The sequence below is a fragment of the Ochotona princeps genome, chromosome 15 (genome assembly GCF_030435755.1).
Source record: "Ochotona princeps isolate mOchPri1 chromosome 15, mOchPri1.hap1, whole genome shotgun sequence".
Taxonomy (NCBI): domain Eukaryota; kingdom Metazoa; phylum Chordata; class Mammalia; order Lagomorpha; family Ochotonidae; genus Ochotona; species Ochotona princeps.
This window is the reverse complement of record NC_080846.1, coordinates 16,579,786-16,600,833: the sequence shown is the minus strand read 5'-3', so window position 1 is coordinate 16,600,833 and position 21,048 is coordinate 16,579,786. Positions and strand designations below refer to the sequence as shown.

General features: G+C 43.4%; 1 protein-coding gene across 2 annotated transcripts in view; it reads right to left on the bottom strand.

Annotated features, from left to right (window-relative positions):
- The window catches only part of RBMS2 (RNA binding motif single stranded interacting protein 2), a 74,225-nt gene that overhangs the window by 49,645 nt on the left and 3,532 nt on the right, over window positions 1–21,048 (bottom strand). The window contains exon 2 of one of the 2 annotated variants that reach the window (XM_058673420.1): window positions 7,577–7,644. Coding sequence is in view for 1 of the 2 variants with exons in the window: in XM_004589678.2 (XP_004589735.2) it covers window positions 6,635–6,700 (66 nt within the window). In the remaining variant the exon portion in view is untranslated. Of the gene's footprint in view, window positions 1–6,634; window positions 6,757–7,576; window positions 7,645–21,048 lie in introns of those variants that run through there. The other variant, XM_004589678.2, reaches the window with a different exon arrangement.

Sequence of the window (21,048 nt, the reverse complement as noted above, 5' to 3'; positions counted from 1 at the left end):
TAGTGGCTAAAGTCCTCGCCTTGAATGCCCCGGGATCCCATATGGGCACCGGTTCTAATCCCGGCAGCTCCACTTCCTATCTACCTCCCTGCTTGTGGCCTGGGAAAGCAGTCGAGGACGGCCCAATGCATTGGGACCCTGCACCCATGTGGGAGACCCGGAAGAGGTTCCTGGCTCCTGGCTCTGGATCGGCGCACACCGGTCCGTTGCGGCTCACTTGGGGAGTGAATCATCAGTCGGAAGATCTTCCTCTCTGTCTCTCCTCCTCTCTGTATATCTGACTTTGTAATAAAAATAAATAAATCTTTAAAAAAAAAATAAATAAATCACTCATTTCCTCCCAGCCCTGCGCAACCACTAATCTACTTTTCGTTTCTATAGATGTTACTATACTAAGTACTTTACGTAAATGGAATCAGATAATAGGTGGTCTTTTACGATTGATTTATTTCAATAGCATAAAGTTGCTTTTTAAAGATTCTTTCTTTCTTTTTTTTTTTTTAACTGGAAAGGCAAATATACAGAGGTCTCCCATGCAGGTGCATCAAGATCACAAGGCTTTGGGCCATTCTCAACTGCTTTCCCAGGCCACAAGCAGGGAACTGGAGGGAAGCAGGGCCACCGCGATTAGAACTGGCAACCATATGGAATCCTGGCGCTTGCAAGGTGAGGACTTTAACCACTACCCTATAGTGCTGGGCCCAATTTCTTTTCTTTTTTTTTTAAAGATTTATTTTATTATTATTATTGAAAAGGCAGATATACAGAGAGGAAGCCAGAGGAGCTGAATGGGAAGTGGGGTTGGGGACACAGATCAGTGCCCAAATGGGATCCTTGTGTGTGCAAAGCAAGAATTTTAGCCACTAGGCCACCGTACCGGGCCCAAGATTATTTATTTCTTGGAAAGTAAATGCTATCGGGCCAGGCATGGTAGCCTAGCGGCTAAAAGTCCTTGCCTTGAATGTGTCAAGATTCCATATGGGCTCAGCTTTCCTCTCTGTCTCTCCTCCTCTCTGTATATCTGAGGATTTGGGCCGTCCCTGACTGTTTTTCCAGGCTGCAAGTAGGAAGCTGAATGAGAAGCAGGGACGTGAGGACATGAACAGGCACCCTATGGGATCCTGGCATGTGCAAAGCGAGGACTTCAGCTGCTAGGCTACTGTGCCAGGCCTTCCATTTTTTTTTTTTTTACTATAACCGAATATCACACTAGATTAGCGTACATTATATTTTATTTATCTATTCACAAGTTTCGGATATTTGGGTTACCTGGGCTACTATGAACATTTGTATGTAGATTTTTTGTGTGGATATGTTTTCATTTTTCTTGAACAGAATTCCTGAGTCAGTATAATCTTTTATGAAGTGTCAAACTGTTTTGCTAAATCAGCTACCCCAGTTTGCATACCCAGTAGTGTCTGATATCTCCCATAAATTCACATTGCCATCCTTTTGATGACAGCCCTTCTAACAGCTATGATATTGAATGTCTTTCCACAGCCATTTGTGGATCTTTTGATGAAACATTTCCTTAGATTTTTTGCCTAGTTACTTAGTTCTGGTCTCCCTCTTAGCCAAACCTTTCAGAAAGTTAGTCTAGCAGCTAGTGTTTTGTTGCAGCAAGTAAAGCCACTGCTTGTGATGCTGATGGGCTTGTGATCCATATGGGCACCCGTTTGAGTCCCAGCTGTTCCACTTCCCACCCAGCTCCCTGCTTACAGCCTGGGAAACCAGTGGAGGATGGGCCAATTCTTTGGGTCCCAGCACCCACGTGGGAGACCTGGAAGAAGCTACTGGCTCTTGGCTGTGGATCAGCTCAGATCCAACCGTTGTGGCCATTGGGGAATGAAACAACATGGAAGCCCTCTCTCTCCTTTGCTCTAACTATGCCTTTCAAACAAAAATACAATAAATCTTTAATCTTAGACAGTTAATGCATACACATTATCTATATTTCTTAGCCCTCTTTCATTTATCGACTCATTTTAGTATGCCTCTGGTATGGCTATGCCTCTGGTATGGCTTGTCAAAATTATCAGCCACCCGTTCACTAACAAATTCAATAGCTACTCTAGTCCTTATCACCTAGCATATAATTTAGGGTTTCCACACTTGAATTTTCATTCTAATTGACCTCCTATTTTATTCTATCTTTACCTTGTACTATTTACTATTTCTTGTCTATATTTCTGTTTTACTGAACATTTTTTACAGAATGAGAAGTGTAAGCCAATAATGAAAGAGGATATCCAGAGAACTGCAGCAACACTGCCAGCTTAGCTGAGGACATGCAAGAGAACTAAGGAGAGGAAGGACTGAGTTGTGAAACCAGCAGAGCCTAAATAGATAGTAGGTACTAGAAAAAGGAATTAAAAATATCTGTTTTTCAGCAGGTAATACATAGCCATTAAGGTTATTTATGGAATAAATCCTTAGGGACCAGTGTTGTGGCCTAGTGAATTAAGCCACCACCTGCAATGTTGGCATCCCTTATAGGAATATCCCACGTGGGTCCTGGTTCATGTCTGGCAGCTTCACTTCAAATCCAGCTCCCTGCTAATGGCCTGGGAAGGCAGTAGAAGATAGTCCAAGGGCTTAGGCCTCTCCCACCCACACGGGAGACCTGGAAGGAGTTCCTGGTTTGGCCTGGTCCAGTCCTAGTGGCTATTTGAGGAGTAAATCAGCAGATGGAAGATCTATGTCTCTCCCTCTCTTTCTCTGTAGCTCTGTCTTTCAAATAAATAAACATTTTAAAAATAAATAAATACTTAGCACTAGATATGAACTATTAGAAAAATGTCCTGGCAGTAAGTATAAACTTAAGTGGAGGTAAAAGAGCAGGGGGTAGGAACATAATGGGAGGCAGAGAGATCACAAGGGATGTTCATCATAGTAGTAAAGATAGTGGGTAATGAGGGCATAAATTAAGGTAGCAGTGCTTAAAGTAGAAGGGAATGATTCATGAAAAGACAGTACCACTAAACTTGAACCATCTCAGTTATTGCTGGTAACAGAGCTAACAGCTGTCCCATTCAAGAGACGTGAGGCCCAGAAGTTCACAGTTGTATTAAATTTCTCTGGATGTAAACTAGATAAAAATGTAGTAAACATACACACACAGAGAAAATCCTTTCTCCCTGTCAGAATTACAAGTGAATATAATGCTGCTTTCTACTTTCTCCTCTGAGGAAACACTTGTGGCACTCTGGTAACTCAAGCTGCCCAAAAAGCAAAGATCTAGTTAGACCCACCAGTTAGTCTGACTTTCCTCACTGCCTCCAACCTTCCCCATCAATCTTCAATGTGCTAACATCAAGAAGAACTTTACATAAAATATGTGAAAAGGCAAATTATCCCAAGTTAAATGCAGCCCCCTACACTTTTTTCCCCCAAAGGAAATGGCTGTTGATGCTATGAGGAGTTAAATTATAATAACACATGCCAGGGAGATGATGTCAGAGAAGGGGCGGTTAGGCCCTTCACAAGTATGAAATTCCTTTAGTCCCAAACATTTCCTCTTTCAATCTCACCTATATTCAAATCCCTCTACTTAGGTGACTCCTTCAGATGTTGAAGAAACAGTGATGAAGCCCTAACACTCATCTTTTGACTTCAGCGTCTTCAATGAACCAAGAGTCACTGAATACCACTGAAACGAATGCTTTAAAAGTATACTACATTAAACTATCTCACAGAATCCCCTTTTTGGAATCCACATTGTCCCGTGCTGTAACTGTGCTAATTCCAAAGAAATGAATGAGAATGTAACACGGCATCTTGAGAAGGAATCTGCCTTTGTTAGGCACTGTTGACTGCATTCCTGTGTATACCACCAGCCAAAACAAAGAGTAAGAAAACTATGATGGTGAGGAGTTTCTCAAAAACAATTCTCTTGATAAGTGAAATGTGCGAGCACATTTCAAAATAAAATAATCCTACTTAAAAAAATAATTAAAAGTAACGCACTTGAAAATAAGTATATCATTGTGGTGGTGAACAGTTTTTCAAATTAAGGACATTGGCTAATATTTTTTTATCCATAAAACAGAAGTGATGACTACAGTCAAAAGTAAATCATGTTGTTATCTACGCCCTAGACAAAGGAAGCAAGAGAAATTTATAATTCGTATTTTTAAAAAGTTTAGGGGCTGGCATTGTGGTTCAACAGGCTGGACCTCCACCTCCAAGAGCCAGCATTCCATATGAATGCCAGTTCATGTCCAAGCTGCTCTACTTCCCATCTAGAGAGCTGCTTATGGCCTGAGAAAGCAGCAGAAGATGGCCCAAGCCCTTGTGACCCTGCACCTGTGTGGGAGACCCGGAAGAAGTTCCTGGCTCCTGGCTTTAAGCTGGCCCACCTCTGGCGTTTGTGGCCATTTGGGGAGTGAACCAGTGGATGGAAGATCATTCTGTCTCTCCTTCTCTCTATAAATTTGCCTTTCCAATAAAAAGAAATCAATCAATAAATATTTAAAAAATAAAAGGATTAAAAAAAGCATTCTGGACAGCTTTCAGAACTTTATTACACAGATTTGTCCTACCTGAGAAGCTCATAACCTAACAGAAATGGCAAATAAGCCAATGTCAAAATTGAGATTCTGTCCTAAAAAACTCCGGAAGGGTACATATACCAAACTGCTCCCAGAGTTTTTTTTTTTTTTCCTTTTTTTGAGAGTAGGCATGACTAAGGAAGGTAAGACTATGTTATATACTTTACCATGCCTCATTAAAAAAAAGTGAATATGCCTTAAGTTTATTACCAGAAAAATTAAAATTCTTTTAAAAATTTAACTTTGGGTATTAAAATATACAAATGCCATGAGCACATGCATGCAAAGCACTCTCCCCCAGGGAAACAAAGGTACTAAATACTTCATGTCAGCAACAAAATAAACAGCAGTGCAGTAACACTTTAGCTAAACACATGTCAAAGTTTCCAAGCGCATAGTCACTCACACACACAGAGTCTCCCAGGCAAGCACACATATTGAATCACACATATTGAACCCCAGCTACCATCACAACAATGACCTGCAAAAACCCTAAGAATTCCTGACAGGTACGTTAGAATCAGTTATGTTTCCTGAATCACTTCCCAAATGTCACATGGTGTCAGGAAGCGTTTTGAGATTTGAACCCAAGCTTGTAACCTATCTTCTTGTCTCCTAGACTATATCAGATTTAGAAGCTGGTTAAATGCTTCCTATATTGCAAAGACAGAAAGGGAGTCAAAAGTTGAGAGAAGAGTTTTAGAAACATTCAAATATACAAAATCCCCATTAGAAAAAATAATTTGGAAAAATTAATTTTACTTTATTTTAATGGGTTAAGGACAACCTTGGAAACTTGGAGGGAAAAAAATTCAAGAAGGAAACTTTTCTACAGTATCCAGATTTATAGACATAGCTATTAAAATTGTAGATTTATATAGACAGATGAAAACATTCCCCTTTTAGATATCTGTATATGTAAATACAATATTATATGTATGCATATGTGTATATATATACACACATTTGATAGGGGCACATGAACATACATATATACACCAATAATCAAGTTTGTACAGACCCATATTTATTAAGGACATGACCAGGACGAACAACAAACATACATCCACAAACGAAGTGCTTGGGTCTAAACAGCCATCCACTGCCTTGACCAGCCACTGTGCTTAGCTCTACCTGTTGTAAGTAGTCTCTTCAGGTTAGTAAGAGAGTTGCAGGAATCTTCCCTACTTTCCAACATTCCTTTAAATGGGCAAGAGATTCCTAAATGTTTATGGCACTTTTTCTTTCAAGAACAGCTACAATGCCAAGAGGGAGGCTAACGGGGGTCCTCCTGCTGCAGGACCATGTGCCTGGGATGCCAAGAAACTGCCAAGGAAACTGAGGTGGACGTGGGCAAAACTGTCCACCCCTCCCAGCCTGCCCATGTGCACAGCAGCACAGCTGACTAGCAGCCATGGGTTAATCATAAGACTCCAAGAGCCCCACGGAGCCTGGCTATCTGCAGCTTCCAGGGATCAGCTCAAGAATAAGACTGGAGAGAGCCCAAGAGCTTTCTGCTGTAATCCCAAGGTATGTGTCTCGGAAGGCGTCTCCTCTATAGGCTAGATGGTGTAGGGGCTCCAGTTTTGGAGAGCGTGCCGACTGGGGTGAGCTTTTGTGATTTCACTCACCAATCTGTGATCTCAGGTATCTGATAATGCTGGTGCTGGGATAGGGTGGAGTGGAGGGGAATGGCATATTAATCAAATAAACTTAAACAAACAAAAAAACCTTGTGTGGGGGAGGTGTGGAATGGGGACAGGGTCAGAGATGACAAATTATTCCTCTGCAGATGAGGACATCAGCAGAAAAGTCCAACAACTAACTTCATCTCACAAGGAAACAAACTTGCAAACTACACTGTTTTTCATCCTCATCTCTTCTCAGGCCTCACAAACTCAGGGTAAATTCCAGTCAGTCCAGAAGCAGGTGAGGAGGCACCACAAGAAGTGGGGCAGGAGGGAGAGGCACTGAGACAGAGGGCGAAGCCGGTTCTTTTCTTGGAGCAAAACGTTAAGACCAAGGGCACTCCCGGATCCCCAGGAAAGGAAGTAGCTAGATTCCAAAAATGCGCTTTTCCCTACCTTCTTGTTGTTCTTGTTATAGCCAAAAGTCGAAATCCCAGGCCTAGAAGTCACTGATAGCAGCATTTTCTCTTTAATGTTAGAGAGCTGAGACAGAGAAGAGGGAGAAGGCGAGGGAGGGGTGGGGGGGCCCGGGGAGAGGGAAAGAGGGAGGGAGGGAAGGAAGGAGGGAGGGAGGGGGAGGAGGAAGGGGGAGGAGAAAGGGGGAGAAAAAGAGCAGGAGGGAGAGATGGGGGCGGAGGGGCACGCCTGCGGGTGGAGAAAGAGCTAGGGCTGCTTCTCTACGTCACTGGGAGAAGTTAACCCAGAGTCTCAATGAGGTATTTCCACTGGGTCCTAATGCCCACGATGTTATTTTTTTGCGTTTGTTTTCCATAGGCTCAGTATTTGACACTATGAAGCAGCCTTCTTCCTTGGAACCCCTTTCAAATTCATTTCCTTTCCTCTATGAACAAGTTCTCACTCTCTCGAAATGACAGGGAAATCTCCTCCCCCTCTATCTCCCAGAGAAGATTTCAAGCTTGATTCTAAAGAGGCTCCTGAGACATGGCCCTAAATTACTTGCGGGGGACACTGTGTTGAGCCAGGGTGCCTGAGCGGAGCCCTGGGCCCCCTACTCCAGGCTTATGGCAGTCTGAAAGCATCATGAAAGTGCTCACAGGAACACACCCAGGAGCGCAGACAAGCAAGCCAGAGCCAGCAGCGTGGGAAAGAACCAGTGTCATAGCTTCACAGCTGCTTCCCTGGGGCCAGAGGGGTGAATGTCCCCCACTTGACGTCAGCTACCCTGGGAAGGAGTTGACACTTCACAGGACATCACAATCTCGCTGTGAAGGTGGCACCTGCTTGTCCCTTCAACAACCGAGAACTGCCTCACTTGACTGTCCCACCATTTCTCTGATGTTTAAGATCCATGAAGCTGACACAGTGGTCATAACTCACCAAACCTGAATTCTGTATCCACAGTGAAGTTCACAGACCTGAGATGTCTGCTTCAAGTTGTCTCCGAACTGCAAAAAAAAAAGGTATGTAACTATTTAAAAAGTAAATGCTTCACACTGAAGGAAATGATACCATTTCTTAGCAAAGTTGCCATAACACTCACCTTCAATAGCTTCAAGTTGATGTAAGGCGAAAAACCCTTCTGCTAAACCAAAAATGCTGAGAACAGAATCCAGGGACACCCTCCGTACCAATCCAACCAGAACAGGCGTGGTGAGTGGCAACCTTCAGACCCCTTCACGAGGCCATCTTGCTGCCCTCACAAGTGTTCTTCGGAGACATCAATTAATCCTGTCCACTTTGTCACAACAAACATGCAGCCCAAACACTGCCTGAAATGAAGTCCTGGCCTCTAGTCTTCCGGTCACTTTTTGCTGTGATAATGGAACAGACAGTACTAGCATGCTGCAGAGTAAATACACACACACATCCTACTCCCAATCTCTAACTTTCATTTCCAACAGGACAGGAAGTGCCTGCTCAGCTCAGGGGACACAGGAAGGGTGGGAACAGCCTGGATGTGGGAATTGCAACTGAGACTGCAAACAGCAGCCAAGTGCAGTGAATAAACCCACAGCATCTCTTGTTGACACCAGTTTCTTTCTTATTTTTTTAAAGGTTTATTTATTTTACTTGAAAGTCAAGTTACAGAGAGAGACAGAGAGAGAGGAGAGAGATCTTCCAAAGCTGTGCCAGGCAAAGATGGGAGCTAGGAGCTGCTTGGGGGCTTCCCATGCAGGTGCAGGTCCCAAGGCTTTGGGCCGTCCTCTACTGCTTTCCCAGGCTATAAGCAGGGAGCTGGATGGGAAGTGGAGCAGGCATGACATGAACCAGCCCTGCAGGTGGAGGATGCCAGCCCTGCAGGTGGAGGACTAGCCCAATAGTCACTGCTCCAGTCCTGATACAAGTCCCTTTTTCTCTCTCTTTTATTTTTTTTTTACAAGTTTTATAGTTTTTACAAGTCCCTTTTCCATCATCAAAGACTCTCATTTATTATGAGAGACTCTCCTTGGTTATTTGTCCTTGCAGTTTAGGTCTTTGGTTGACATATTCTTCAGCCTAACAATGTGCTGCAGAAGCTTTAATTTTTGTTGTTGTTGAGAGGCATAGGGAAAGTCATCTCCTTCCCAAACACTTGCCATGGCCTACACCGGGCAGGGGCAAAGCCAGGGACCAGAAGTGCAGTCCAGGTCTCCCAAACAAGTGGCAGAAACCCAGCCATGTGAGCTACTACTGCTGTCTCCCAGAATCCATGTCTATTGGGAAGCTAGAGTCAAGAGCTAGATCTGGGAGTCAAAGCCAGACACTCAGACATGGGATGTCAGTGTCAACAAAGCCAAATGCCTGCTCTTTTTCATGGTCATCCTGATGGGCACGAAGTTGTATCTCACTGCAGTATTTTCATTTTATTATAAACTGATAAATTTTTAACTGAGTGTGTTTGGTGTACAAAGTGAGGCTATTATTTTTAATACAATGTAGAATAACTAAAATTAATTAACATACCCTTCACCTCAAATTTCTATCCTTTATCATGGTGAGAACATTTGAAAATCCTTAAATAAAAAGTAAACTGTGTATTTCTGCATTCCTTAATGTTCAATGATATTGCAGAATTTAAGACATTTTTTTCTTTTTTTTTTTTTTTTAAAGATTGGTTTGCAAGGCAAAGTGACAAAAAGAGGTAAGGTTGAGGGATGGATGGGAAGAGCTCTCCCATCTGCTGGTTCACACCTCAAATTGACAACAACAGCTGTGCTGGGCCAGACTGAAGCCAGGAACCCAAAACTCCATCCAGGTCTCCCATGTGGGTGGCAGGGATCCAACTGCCTGGTTCGTCATCCTCTGCCTTTCCAGGTGCATTATCAGGAAGCTGGATGGGAAGCAACTAACACTTCAAAGTAGAATGTCAAGAATCCCCATGGGAGCCTCACCCAGTATGCAACAACCTCCATCCCCAAACCAGGGTGTTTAGAGGAAGGCAGACCTGATTTGAAATTCCAACACTATTGGTTACTATTTCTATGCCTTTTACAATGTTTCATTTACTCATGGACAAAATGGAGATAACATCTACCTCATTATCCTCTAGAACCAGACCCAAGTTCTGGCCCTATCCTGTCATTTACAAACCAACACTGGAATAATTGTCCCACATGTTTGAACATTAGTTTGTTCATTTGTAAAATGTAGTAATTTCCTAAAATTCTACTTAAATAAAGCAATACAATGCATATAATGCTTGAGGGAAGACCTTGGCACTAGGTAAACACTCTATAGATGTTAGCTCCATTTCACTTAATTACTCCACTCTCTCTCAGTATATATCCCTCTGGGACTCACATAACCCAGATTTGAAGATCTAAAGTGAACACTTCTAACAGTCAGTATCTTAGTTACAGCAAAAATATTATACTAGGTCCAAACAAGCTACACTGCATACCTGGAACGTATCAGGTAAGAAGGTTAAGGAATGGACCCAGCATGGTAGCCTAGTGTGTAAATCCTCACCTTGCATCTGCTGGGATGCCTTACGGGTGCCAGTTCATGTCCTGGCTGCTCCACTTTCCATCCAGTTTCCTGCTTGTGGTCTGGGAAGACAGTAGAGGACAGCCCAAAGCCTTGAGACCCTGCACCCAAATGGGAGACCTGGAAGAGGCTCCTGGCTTCTGATCAGCTCAGCTGCAGCTGTTGCGGCCACTTGGGGAATAAACCAGCAGATGGAAGTTCATTCTCTCTGTCTTTCCTTCTTGCTGTAAATGCCCTTCCAGTAAAAATTAAAATAAATAGTCTTTTTTAAAAAAAGGTTCAGGAATTATCCAATCCAATTTCTTATCCTCCTGCTCCAAAAACAAAAACCTGTTTATTCAGAAATGTTTCTCGTAACTTCCAATTTCATGAAAACTGGCAAAAACATATTTTTAACTTTTTATTATTATTTTAGATGATGTTTACATAGTTGATCAGGGTAGGAAGGATCTAGGGTTAGGGAGAAATGGGTCTGATCATTGGTCCCAAACTTTCTATTTCTTTTTCCCATTTCTGAGGAAAACAACATATCTTTTTTCTTTTTTAAGATTTATTTTATTTTTATTACAAAGTCAGATATACTGAGAGGAGGAGAGATAGAGAGGACGTGGAGCTGCCGGGATTAGAACCAGCGGCCATATGGGATCAAGGCAAGGACCTTAGCCACTAGGCCATGCTGCGCTGCCGAGTCCAAAAACAACATATCTTAAAAGAAATAGGAGGGGCCAGAGCAACAGCTCAATTGGTTGATACTCTGCCTTCAAGTGCCAGCATCCCATATGGGCTCCAGTTCATATCCTGGCTGCTTCACTTACCATCCAGCTCCCTGCTTGTGGCCTGGGAAAGCAGTAGAGGATAGGCCAAAGCCTTGGGACCCTGCTCCCAAATGAGAGCTCTGGAAGAAGCTCCTGGGTATGGAGAGGAACAGCTCCAGCTGTTGTGATTGCTTGGGGAATGAACCAGCAAATGGAAAATCTTTCTTTGTCTCTCCTTCCCTGGAAACCTGTCTTTTCAATAAGTAAAACTTTTAAAAAAGGAAACAAAACAATACAGAATCAGAGTAGTAGATATAAGACATTCCAAGCCCTCCCTTTCTTGGGTTCCTATCACAAGAAATAGATCTGGGGGAAGGGATCAAGACTTTCATGCTCCCAAAGATTTAAACCCATTTCTCTTAACAGAAGAGATAACTAAAACTGTATTGTATATATGAGCTGTTATCATAGGTAAATTATGACAAATTGCATCAACAAATCTAGGAATGCTATCTTTAATTTCAGTGAGTGTGTTTTTAAGGGAGTTATGAAATTCTGTAGAGACTGAAGAAGGGGAAAAATTGCAAAAAGAAAAAGGGAGGAAGGTTGATTGAGGAAGGGAATGGAGTTTTACTTTAATATTCAGGAGAAGGAAGAATCAGATTTTCTCCTTTGTGTTCCTTTTGCCTCCCCTCTGGTTTGCCCTTTATACTGCCGACATTTTTCTAGATTTAGTCAATGTCTCAACAATTCTTAATTCTCCTGAGCTCATCACCCCAGTTGTTTTGAGAGGAAAGGTAAAATAAGAGCTATCTGGGGCCCGGCGGCGTGGCCTAGCAGCTAAAGTCCTCACCTTGAACGCGCCGGGATCCCATATGGGCGCCGGTTCTAATCCCAGCAGCTCCACTTCCCATCCAGCTCTCTGCTTGTGGCCTGGGAAAGCAGTCGAGGACGGCCCCATGCATTGGGACCCTGCACCCATGTGGGAGACCTGGAAGAGGTTCCTGGTTCCTGGCATCGGTGCGCACCAGCCCGTTGCGGCTCACTTGGGGAGTGAATCATTGGACGGAAGGTCTTCCTCTCTGTCTCTCCTCCTCTGTGTATATCTGACTTTGTAATAAAATGAATAAATCTTTTAAAAAAAAAAGAGCTATCTGTATCTTCTCTTGGGATAAGAGACATGTACCTGATTCCGTATCAACTGGTTTGTGGTTTCTCCAGAAAAACAACACTTTTAAACAAGTGTCCCAGGTGAAGGAGATGTGGGTAGACCAACCCTGGTTTACAGGTTGAAGGATGTTTACATGCCACTATTGACCTCTCCACATCAGGGTGGAAAATTTAGAAGAATGTGTTACCTGCAGATGGGCTGGACCCAAGCCAGGCACTCCCCTGCAGCCCGGCTGCAGAGGCACAGGGCAGAAGCAGGCAGGTGGGCCGGCATGTTAGTGGAATTTGAATGACAGGTTCAGAGACGTGAACAAAGCATCTAAGAGCCAAGCATGACCGCTGCCCCACCTCCACCCCTGGACAGCACACACACAGCAATTTCCCTGGGGGCTATCTTTCCTTCCACTCAGAAACTTGTGTTCCCAAAGGCTGTGTAATGGAAATAATCCAAAAAGTTGAGTTTATTTCCTGGTAAAGGAATGAGGTGAATGCCTCAGGAAAGTGAAATAAAGAGATTATTTAACACATTAGTTTCCATGGACAGGAAGCTCAAGAGGCCGTATCATACAAGGAAACAAATCTTAGAGACGTGTTCAGATAAAAGACAGAAACGAAACTGGGTGAGACTGGCTGTTTAACTCTTTTCTCGACTTCTTCACTGGAAAACTGGAAAAAGACTATTGGGAAAAATTCTTTCTCTCACACTTTGGATATCTGTACTGATAGCATGTGCTTGTCTCCTAAAAGAACAGACATTTCTGGCCAATACTTCCTACAGAGGATATTTTCAAGTGGACTTTTCCTTTGCTAGATACTGAAGGAATGCAGGAACCAAACCATCCAGGATCACTGGACTAGAAAAAGCTAAGACTGGATTCTACGCATTCTCAGATAGAACCACATCGACCTAAGGCAAGACTTACCAGATTTTCTAAATTTGTGTATGTGTCCTTCATACTGAGTCATTAATTTTTGGGTTTTTTTTTAAAGATTTATTTATTTTTATTGCAAAGTCAGGTTTATACAGAGAGGAGGAGAGGCAGAGAGAAATATCCTCCATCCAAAGCAGATGGGAAGCGGGGCTGCCAGGATTAGAACCAGCGACCGACCATATGGCAAGGACTTTAGCCACTAAGCCGTGGCACCAGGATCTTATATGGATGCCAGTTCTAATCCCAGCAGCTCCACTTCCCATCCAGCTCCCTGCTTGTGGCCTGAAAAAGAAGTCGAGGACGGCCCAAAGCCTTGGGACCCTGTATCCGCATAGGAGACCTGGAAGAGGTTCCTGGCTCCTGGCTTTGGATCGGCGCAGCACCAGCTGTTGCGGTCACTTGGGGAGTGAATCAGACAGAAGATCTTCCTATCTCTCCTCCTCTCTGTTTATCTAACTTTCCAATTAAAAAAAATTACATCCCAGGGCCTGGCGTGATAGTCTAGTGGCTAAATCCTCACCCTACATTGCCATGGGGATTCCATATGATAACTGGTTCATGTCTCAGCTGCTCTACTTCCCTTCCGGCTCCGTGTTTGTGGCCTGAGAAAGCAATGGAGGCTGGCCCAAAGCCTTGGGAGCCTGCACCCACGTGAGAGACCTGGAGGAAGCTCCTAACTTTGAATCGGCTCAGCTGTGGCTTTGTGGCTTTGGGGGAATGAACCAGCAAACGGAGTATCTTTCTCCCTGTATATCTGCCTTTCCAATTAAAAAAAAAAATCGTTTTATGTCAGAGTGCCAATTGAACCCCAGCAGCTGCACTTCAAATCCAGCTAGGATGGACCAAATACTTAGGCTTCTACCACCCATGAAAGAGTGCAGGAAGGAGTTCCTGGCTTTGTCTTGTCCCAGTCTGAACTACTGAAGCCATTTGGAGAATGAACACTGGATCTCAGATAAATCTCTCTTCTTAGTTCTCTCCTTGTTTTACCCCTGTTCTGTCATTCAACATAGATAAATCAAGTGGATCTCTGAAAATGGAAGGAAATAGCTTATACCAATAGATATGATTTAGAAATAACTTACTAGGTTTCACCAGAGGTATCACCTTCATAAGGACATGCATTGGGACTATTTGCCCACTAACATCTCCTTTTTTTTTTTTTTTAGATTTATTTTATTTTTATTACAAAGTCAGATATACTGAGAGGAGGAGAGATAGAGAGGAAGTGGAGCTGCCGGGATCAGAACCAGCGGCCATATGGGATCAAGGCAAGGACCTTAGCCACCAGGCCACGCCACCAAGCCCCCACTAACAACTCCTTAGCATCCATCAGTATCTGGTTGATTTAAAAATGTTTAATTGGAAAGTAAGATTTTTTTCTTTCAAAGATTTATTCATTTTATTACAAAGTCAGATATACACAGAGGAAGAGAGACAGAGAGGAAGACCTTCCGTCCAATGATTCACTCCCCAAGTGAGCCGCAACGGGCTGATGCGCGCCGATCCGATGCCAGGAACCAGGAACCTCTTCTGGGTCTCCCACGCGGGTGCAGGATCCCAATGCATTGGGCCGTCCTCGACTGCTTTCCCAGGCCACAAGCAGGGAGCTGGATGGGAAGCGGAGCTGCCGGGACCAGAACCGGCGCCCATATGGGATCCCGGCGCGTTCAAGGTGAGGACTTTAGCCGCTAGGCCACGCCACCGGGCCCGGAAAGTAAGATTTACAAAGGGAAGGCAAGACAGAGAAAAAACTTCAGTCTGCTGGTTCACTCCCCCAAGTGGCCACAACACCCAGAGCTGAGCTGATCTGAAGCCAGGAGCTTCTTCCAGGTCTCCCACAAGGGTGCAGGGTCCCAAGGCTTTGGGCTATCCTCTACTGTCTTCCCAGGCTACAAGCAGGGAACTGGATGAGAAGTGGAGCAGCTGGGATATGAACTGGACCCATATTGGATCCTGACGCATGCAACGTGAGGACTTTAGCCATTAGGCTATCACACAGGGTTGAAATTTTAATATTTGTTAAGTAAATAAATAAATTATTTCCAAACCTGAAGTTTTCCTTTAAAAAGGTGTTCATGCTTCCAGCGTGATGGCTCAGTGGTTTATTCCTCACCTTACATGTGCCAGGATCTAATATGGATGCCAGTTTGTATCCCAGCTGCTCTGCTTCCCAGCCAGCTCTCTGCTAGTGGCCTGGGAAAGCAGAAGAGAATGGCCCAAAGCCTTAAAACCCAGCACCTGTGTGGGAGACCCAGAAGAAACTCTTGGCTCCTGGCTTTGGATCAGCTCAGCTCATCTCCAGCCATTGTGGTCACTTGAGGATTGAACCAGCAGATGAGAGTTCTTTCTCTTTGTCTCTCCTTTTCTCTGTAAATTTGACTTTCCAATAAAATTAAATCTATGAAAAAAAGGTTTACAAAAATGCTTAAAGTAGTGTTATAGTGATGAATGGCACCTGGAACTTTTCATTGCTTTCCCCCTCTTCCTTACATTACATAGTTTTGGACTGACCAAATAAGAGGACTTGGATTTTTTCTGTGTCCCCTAACAGTATAGTAAGCTCCTTCTTATCTGCATGCTAGATAAAGTTACACTTCCATCACCACACTGAAACTATCATCTCTGAAGGCTCACTATACATCTGTATTCCTATAATATCGCTTATAATTCTTGCTGATTTCCAACCTTGCTTCATAGCTATCTACCTCTACCTCTTGCTCCCAGACTAAGAACTACTCCTAGGAGGGAGGTGCTAACCTTATTCATGTTTTTAACTTCAACATTTACACAGAATTTCTGTTCTTTTTCTTCTCAGAATTTATTTTCAAGGATGTTTTAAGTATTTCAAATGAGAAAGTGTGAATTCCCATTAAATATTAAGAGAAACACTGCCACCTCCTGGGTAAAATATGTCACACCTCCTTTAGCAAATACTGGGAACACAATATTGGATTTGCAGCAGGTAATCAGAAGTCTGAAGTACAAACCCACATTTACCACTTGTTTAAAAAAAAAAATCTCAATTTTTAAAGTGTCAGTTTCCTCTTACAAAATCAATAAAGTAGCAGTGCTTTTTCTCTCTCAGGAATTACTTGGGCAGTAAAATCATATAATGATTTTAAAAAGTGCCATGTTTATTAAAAAGAAAGCACTTTACACATATATCTTCACTTACATAATATGTTTGTAGACATAAACAAATCCACCTCTTCTTTACTAAAAGCCTAGGTAAGGAACCTACAGCTACAGGGACAAAATCAACATTAAATTTAGAAAAAAAATAATAAAGGTAAATTTCTTCATGTGTTAATGCAAGTTTATTATCAACATTTCAAAATGTGTTGTTTGGTGGGAGATCAGCCTAGTAGTTAAGATGTGTGCAACTCACATTTGAGTACTCAATTTTAATTCCTGGCACTGACTCCGTAACTTCCTGCTAATGCAGGAGACCCTGGGAGACAGAAGACGATGGTTTCAGACTTGAGTCCCTACTGATACACAGGGAAATCTAGATAGAGCTCTGGGCTCCTAGCATTTGGGGAGTGGCCCAAGAGATGGGGGATCTTTCTGTTTCTTTCTCTGCCTTTCAAGTAAAATAAAAATAAATGGGTATATTTATCTTAACTGGACATTGCACTATGCACACATATATTGAAATAGCCTATATGAGAGATGTAGACATACATAAATTGTTTATTTGCGAGCCAGAGACAGAGCTCTCCCATTCACTGTTGCATTCTTCAAATGCCTGGAACAGCTAGCACTGGGCCCAACCTAACTCAGAGACCAGGAACTCAATCTGGGCCGCCCACATGCATGGCAGGGATCCAAAGACTTGAGCCATAACTTGCTACCACCTAGGATGCACTTAGCATTATGCTAGAATTGGAACCAGTGCTGGGACTTGAAACAGGCACTCTTATGTAGGATGTGAGAACTCTAAGCAGCATCCTAACTGCTGTGCCAAACATCCACCACCAAGTTTTATGACAGTTAAAATCTTTTTAGAATTTCAAAAAAAAGTAACAATTACAAGGAACATAAACACATAAAATCTATTAGGAACCATGTTCCCCTCATGGTCATTAGCTTTTATTTGTCATAATGTATCTGTGCTTAATTTAAGACTGCAATATTTTCTCCTTAAAGTAAACCAATTTTTCATATTTACAGATAGAATACACAGATGCATCTAGTGCTTATAATTATTTATCTGAAAGGTAGAGTTACATAGAGAACAGAGAAACACACACACACACACACACAAAGATCTGTCTGCTGTTTCACTTTCCAAATAGCCACCTATGATTAAGGCTGGGCCAGGCCAAAGCAATGAGCCAGCTTAGGCCATTCTCTGTTGCTTTCCCACTGTATTAGCAGGGAGCTGAGTCAGAGGTGTAGCAGCCAGGGCTTGAACTGGTGTCCATAAGCTATGCTGGCACAGCAGACAGAGGCTTAATATGCTGTATCATTATACTGAGTACAACTATTATATATATTTTAAATGCATGTTATTACTTATTTCAATCCTTACAGTTCCTTCATTATATATGATAAAATCCATGATTTTTTTAAAAAAAAACTCTAATTAATCAACTTTAACAGGATATTTTGGTATCAACCTAGCATTTTGAAAACCAGTAAATAAAGGAGAACAAATTGAATACATGGCCTACCTTTTCTGTATGGATCATGTCTCAGAATAACCAAATATGTGATGAATAAAAGTCCCTCTTTGGGTCCAGCAGAGTAGCACAGAAGGCTAATCCTCTGCCTGGGTGCCAGCTTATGTCCAGCCTGCCCGACTTCTGATCCAGCTCTCCGCTTGTGATCTGTCATGGCTCTTGCTTCAGATTGGCTCCAGCCGTTGTCATCATTGCAGCCACTTGGGAAGTGAACCAGCAGATAGAAGATCTTTCTCTCATCTCTCCTCTGTAAATCTGCCTTTCAAATACATAAATAAATCTTTTTAAAAGTCCCTCTTTACAAAAAAAGTTGAAAATAATACAGACATGGGCTTGGCGTGATAGCCTAGTGGCTACAACCTTGCATCTGCCAGGATCCATATGCATGCCAGTTCATGTCCTGGCTGCTCCACTTCCCACGCAGCTTCCTGCCTGTGGCCTGGGAAAGCGGTGGAGGATGACCCAAAGCCTTGAGACCCTGCACCCATGTGGGAGACCCGAAAGAAGTTCTTGGCTCCTGACTCCAGATCAGTTCAACTCTGGACATTGAAGCCACTTGGAAAGTAAATCAGCAGCTGGAGGATCTTTTTCTCTTTGTATCTCCTTCTCTCTGTATATTTGCCTTTCCAATTAAAATAATAATAATAATAATAAATTTGGGGCCAATAGCCTAGTGGCTAAAGTCCTCATCGTGCCTGTACCGGGATTCCATATGGGTGCCAGTTCATATCCTGGCTGCACCACTTCCCATCCAGTACCCTGCTTGTGACCTGGGAAAGCAGTCGAGGATGGCCCAAAGCCTTGGGACCCTGCACCCATGTGGGAGACCTGGAAGAGGCTCCAGGTTCCTGGCTTCGGATCAGCTCAGCTCCAGTTGTTGCAGCCACTTGGCGACAGAAGATCTTCCTCTCTGTCTCTCCTCCTCTCTGTATATCTGAATTTCAAATAAAAATAAATTACATCTTTAAAAAATAAATCTTAAAAAATAGTAATAATAAAAATGACATAAGAATGATGGACTAGGACCTGGTGTGGTGGCCTTGTGGCTAAAGTGCTAGTCTTGAAAGCACCAGGAACACATATGGGCGCCGGTTCTAATCCTGATGGTTCTGCTTCCCATCCAGATCGCTGCTTGTAGCCTGGGAAAGCAGTCGAGGACGGCCCAAAGCCTTGGGTTCCTGCACCTGTGTGGGAGACTGGGAGGAAGTTCCTGGCTCTTGGCTTTGCAGCGGCGCAGCTCCAGCCATTGCGGTCACTTGGGGACTGAATCATTGGACGGAAGATCTTCTCTGTCTCTCCTCCTTTCTGTACATCTGACTTTGCAATTAAAAAAAAAAAGAAAGAAAGAAAGCATGATGGACTAGCACCACTTTACGATCTTTAGTGAAACAGCTGATCTAGGCAACATGAACAAAGGCAAGAACGACGTCCCTCATGAACACACATGTAAAAAACCCTAACAAAATATTACCAAACTGACTTCAGAAGAATATGAGTAAGAGTTCATATAGCATGAATAAGCAGGATTGATTTCTAGAAAGCAAGCCTGGTTAAGTGTCCAAAAATCAATGTACTATGCCTTATTAATAGAAACCAGAAACCACATGATAATCTTAACAGATGCAGAATAAGAATTTGGCAAAACTTGTGCCCATTCTTGATAAAATCTCTCAACTGGGGTTGGTGTTGTGGTATAGCAGCTAAAGCCATGGCCTGTGTTGTGGCATCCCATTCAGATGCCAGTTTGAGACTGGGCTGCTCTAATTCTTGCCTGACCCCCTGTCAACGGGCTTGAGAAAGCCCAAGTACTTGTTTAAAAATGTTAAAATTTGGGCCCAGAGGTGTGGCCTAGTGGCTGAAGTCCTCGCCTTGAACACCCTGGGATCCCATATGGGCACCGGCTCTAATCCCGGCAGCTCCACTTCCTGTCCAGCTCCCTGCTTGTGGCCTGGGAAAGCAGTCGAGGATGGCCCAAAGCCTTGAGACTCTGCACCTGTGTGGAAGACCTGGAAGAAGCTCCTGGATTCTGGCTTTGGATCAGCGTAGCACCAGCCATTGGGATCACTTGGGGAGTGAATCATCGGACGGAAGATCTTCCTCTCTCTCTCCTCCTCTCTATATGTCTGAGTTTGTGATAAAAATAAATAAATCTTTTTAAAAATGTTAAAATTTATACAGTGAAAACTTTAAAACAGGGGCAGGCATTTATCAGAAGATGCCAGACAGTGTAGGGTGGATGTTGTGACGCAGTGAGTTAGGTCGCTGCTCACCACTGCTGCATTCCATTCCTGAGCACTGGTTCCTGTTCTGGCTACTCTGTTTCTAATCTACCTTCCTGATAATGCACCTGGGAGACAGTAGAGGAGGGCCCAAATACTAGAACCCCTACCACTCATGTGACAGACTGGGAGGATCTTCCTCTCTCTCTGTGTGTCTTTCAACTAAATAAATCTTTTTTTTTTTTTTAAGTCAGATATACAGAGAGACAGAGAGGAAGATCTTTCGTCCGATGATTCACTCCCCAAGTGGACACAACAGCCTGTGCTGTGCGGATCCAAAGCCGGGAACCTGGAACCTCTTCTGGGTCTCCCATGTGGGTGCAGGGTCCTAAGGCTTTGGACCCTCTTCAACTGCTTTCCCAGGTCACAAGAAGGGAGCTGGATGGGAAGTGGAGCTGCCGGGATTAGAACTGGTGCCCATATGGGATCCCAGGGTGTTCAAGGCGGGGACTTTAGCCGCTAGGCCATGCCGCTGGGCCCAACCTCTTTTTTTTTTTTTAAGATTTATTTTTATTGGAAAGATTTACAGAGAGAAGGAGAGTCAGACACAAAGATCTTACATCTGTTGGTTCACTCCCAAGCGGCCACATCGACCACAGCTGAGCTGATCCAAAGCCAGGAGCCAGGAGCTTCTTCGGGGTATCCCATGCAGTTGCAGGTTCCCAAAGCTTTGGGCCATCCTTGACTGTTTTCCCAGGCTACTTCCCAAGGCTGGACAGAAAGTGGAACAGCTAGGACACGAACTGGCGCCTATATGGGATTCTGACACTTGCAAGGTGAGGATTTAGCCACTGAGCCATTGCTCTAGCCCCAATCTAATTTTTTTTAATTTATTTGAAAGGCAGAATGACAGAGAGAAAGGCTATGCCAGGCCAAAGTCAGGAGACTAGAACTCCACTTGGTCCTCCATGTGGGTGACAGCCACCCAAGTACTTAAGCCATCTTCATTAACGTGTCTTCCTAGACACATTAACAGTGAGTTGGTTGGGAAACAAACAGCCAGAATTAAAAGCATTCCAATATGAAATGCCAGGATTACAAGCAGCAGTTTATTCCTGG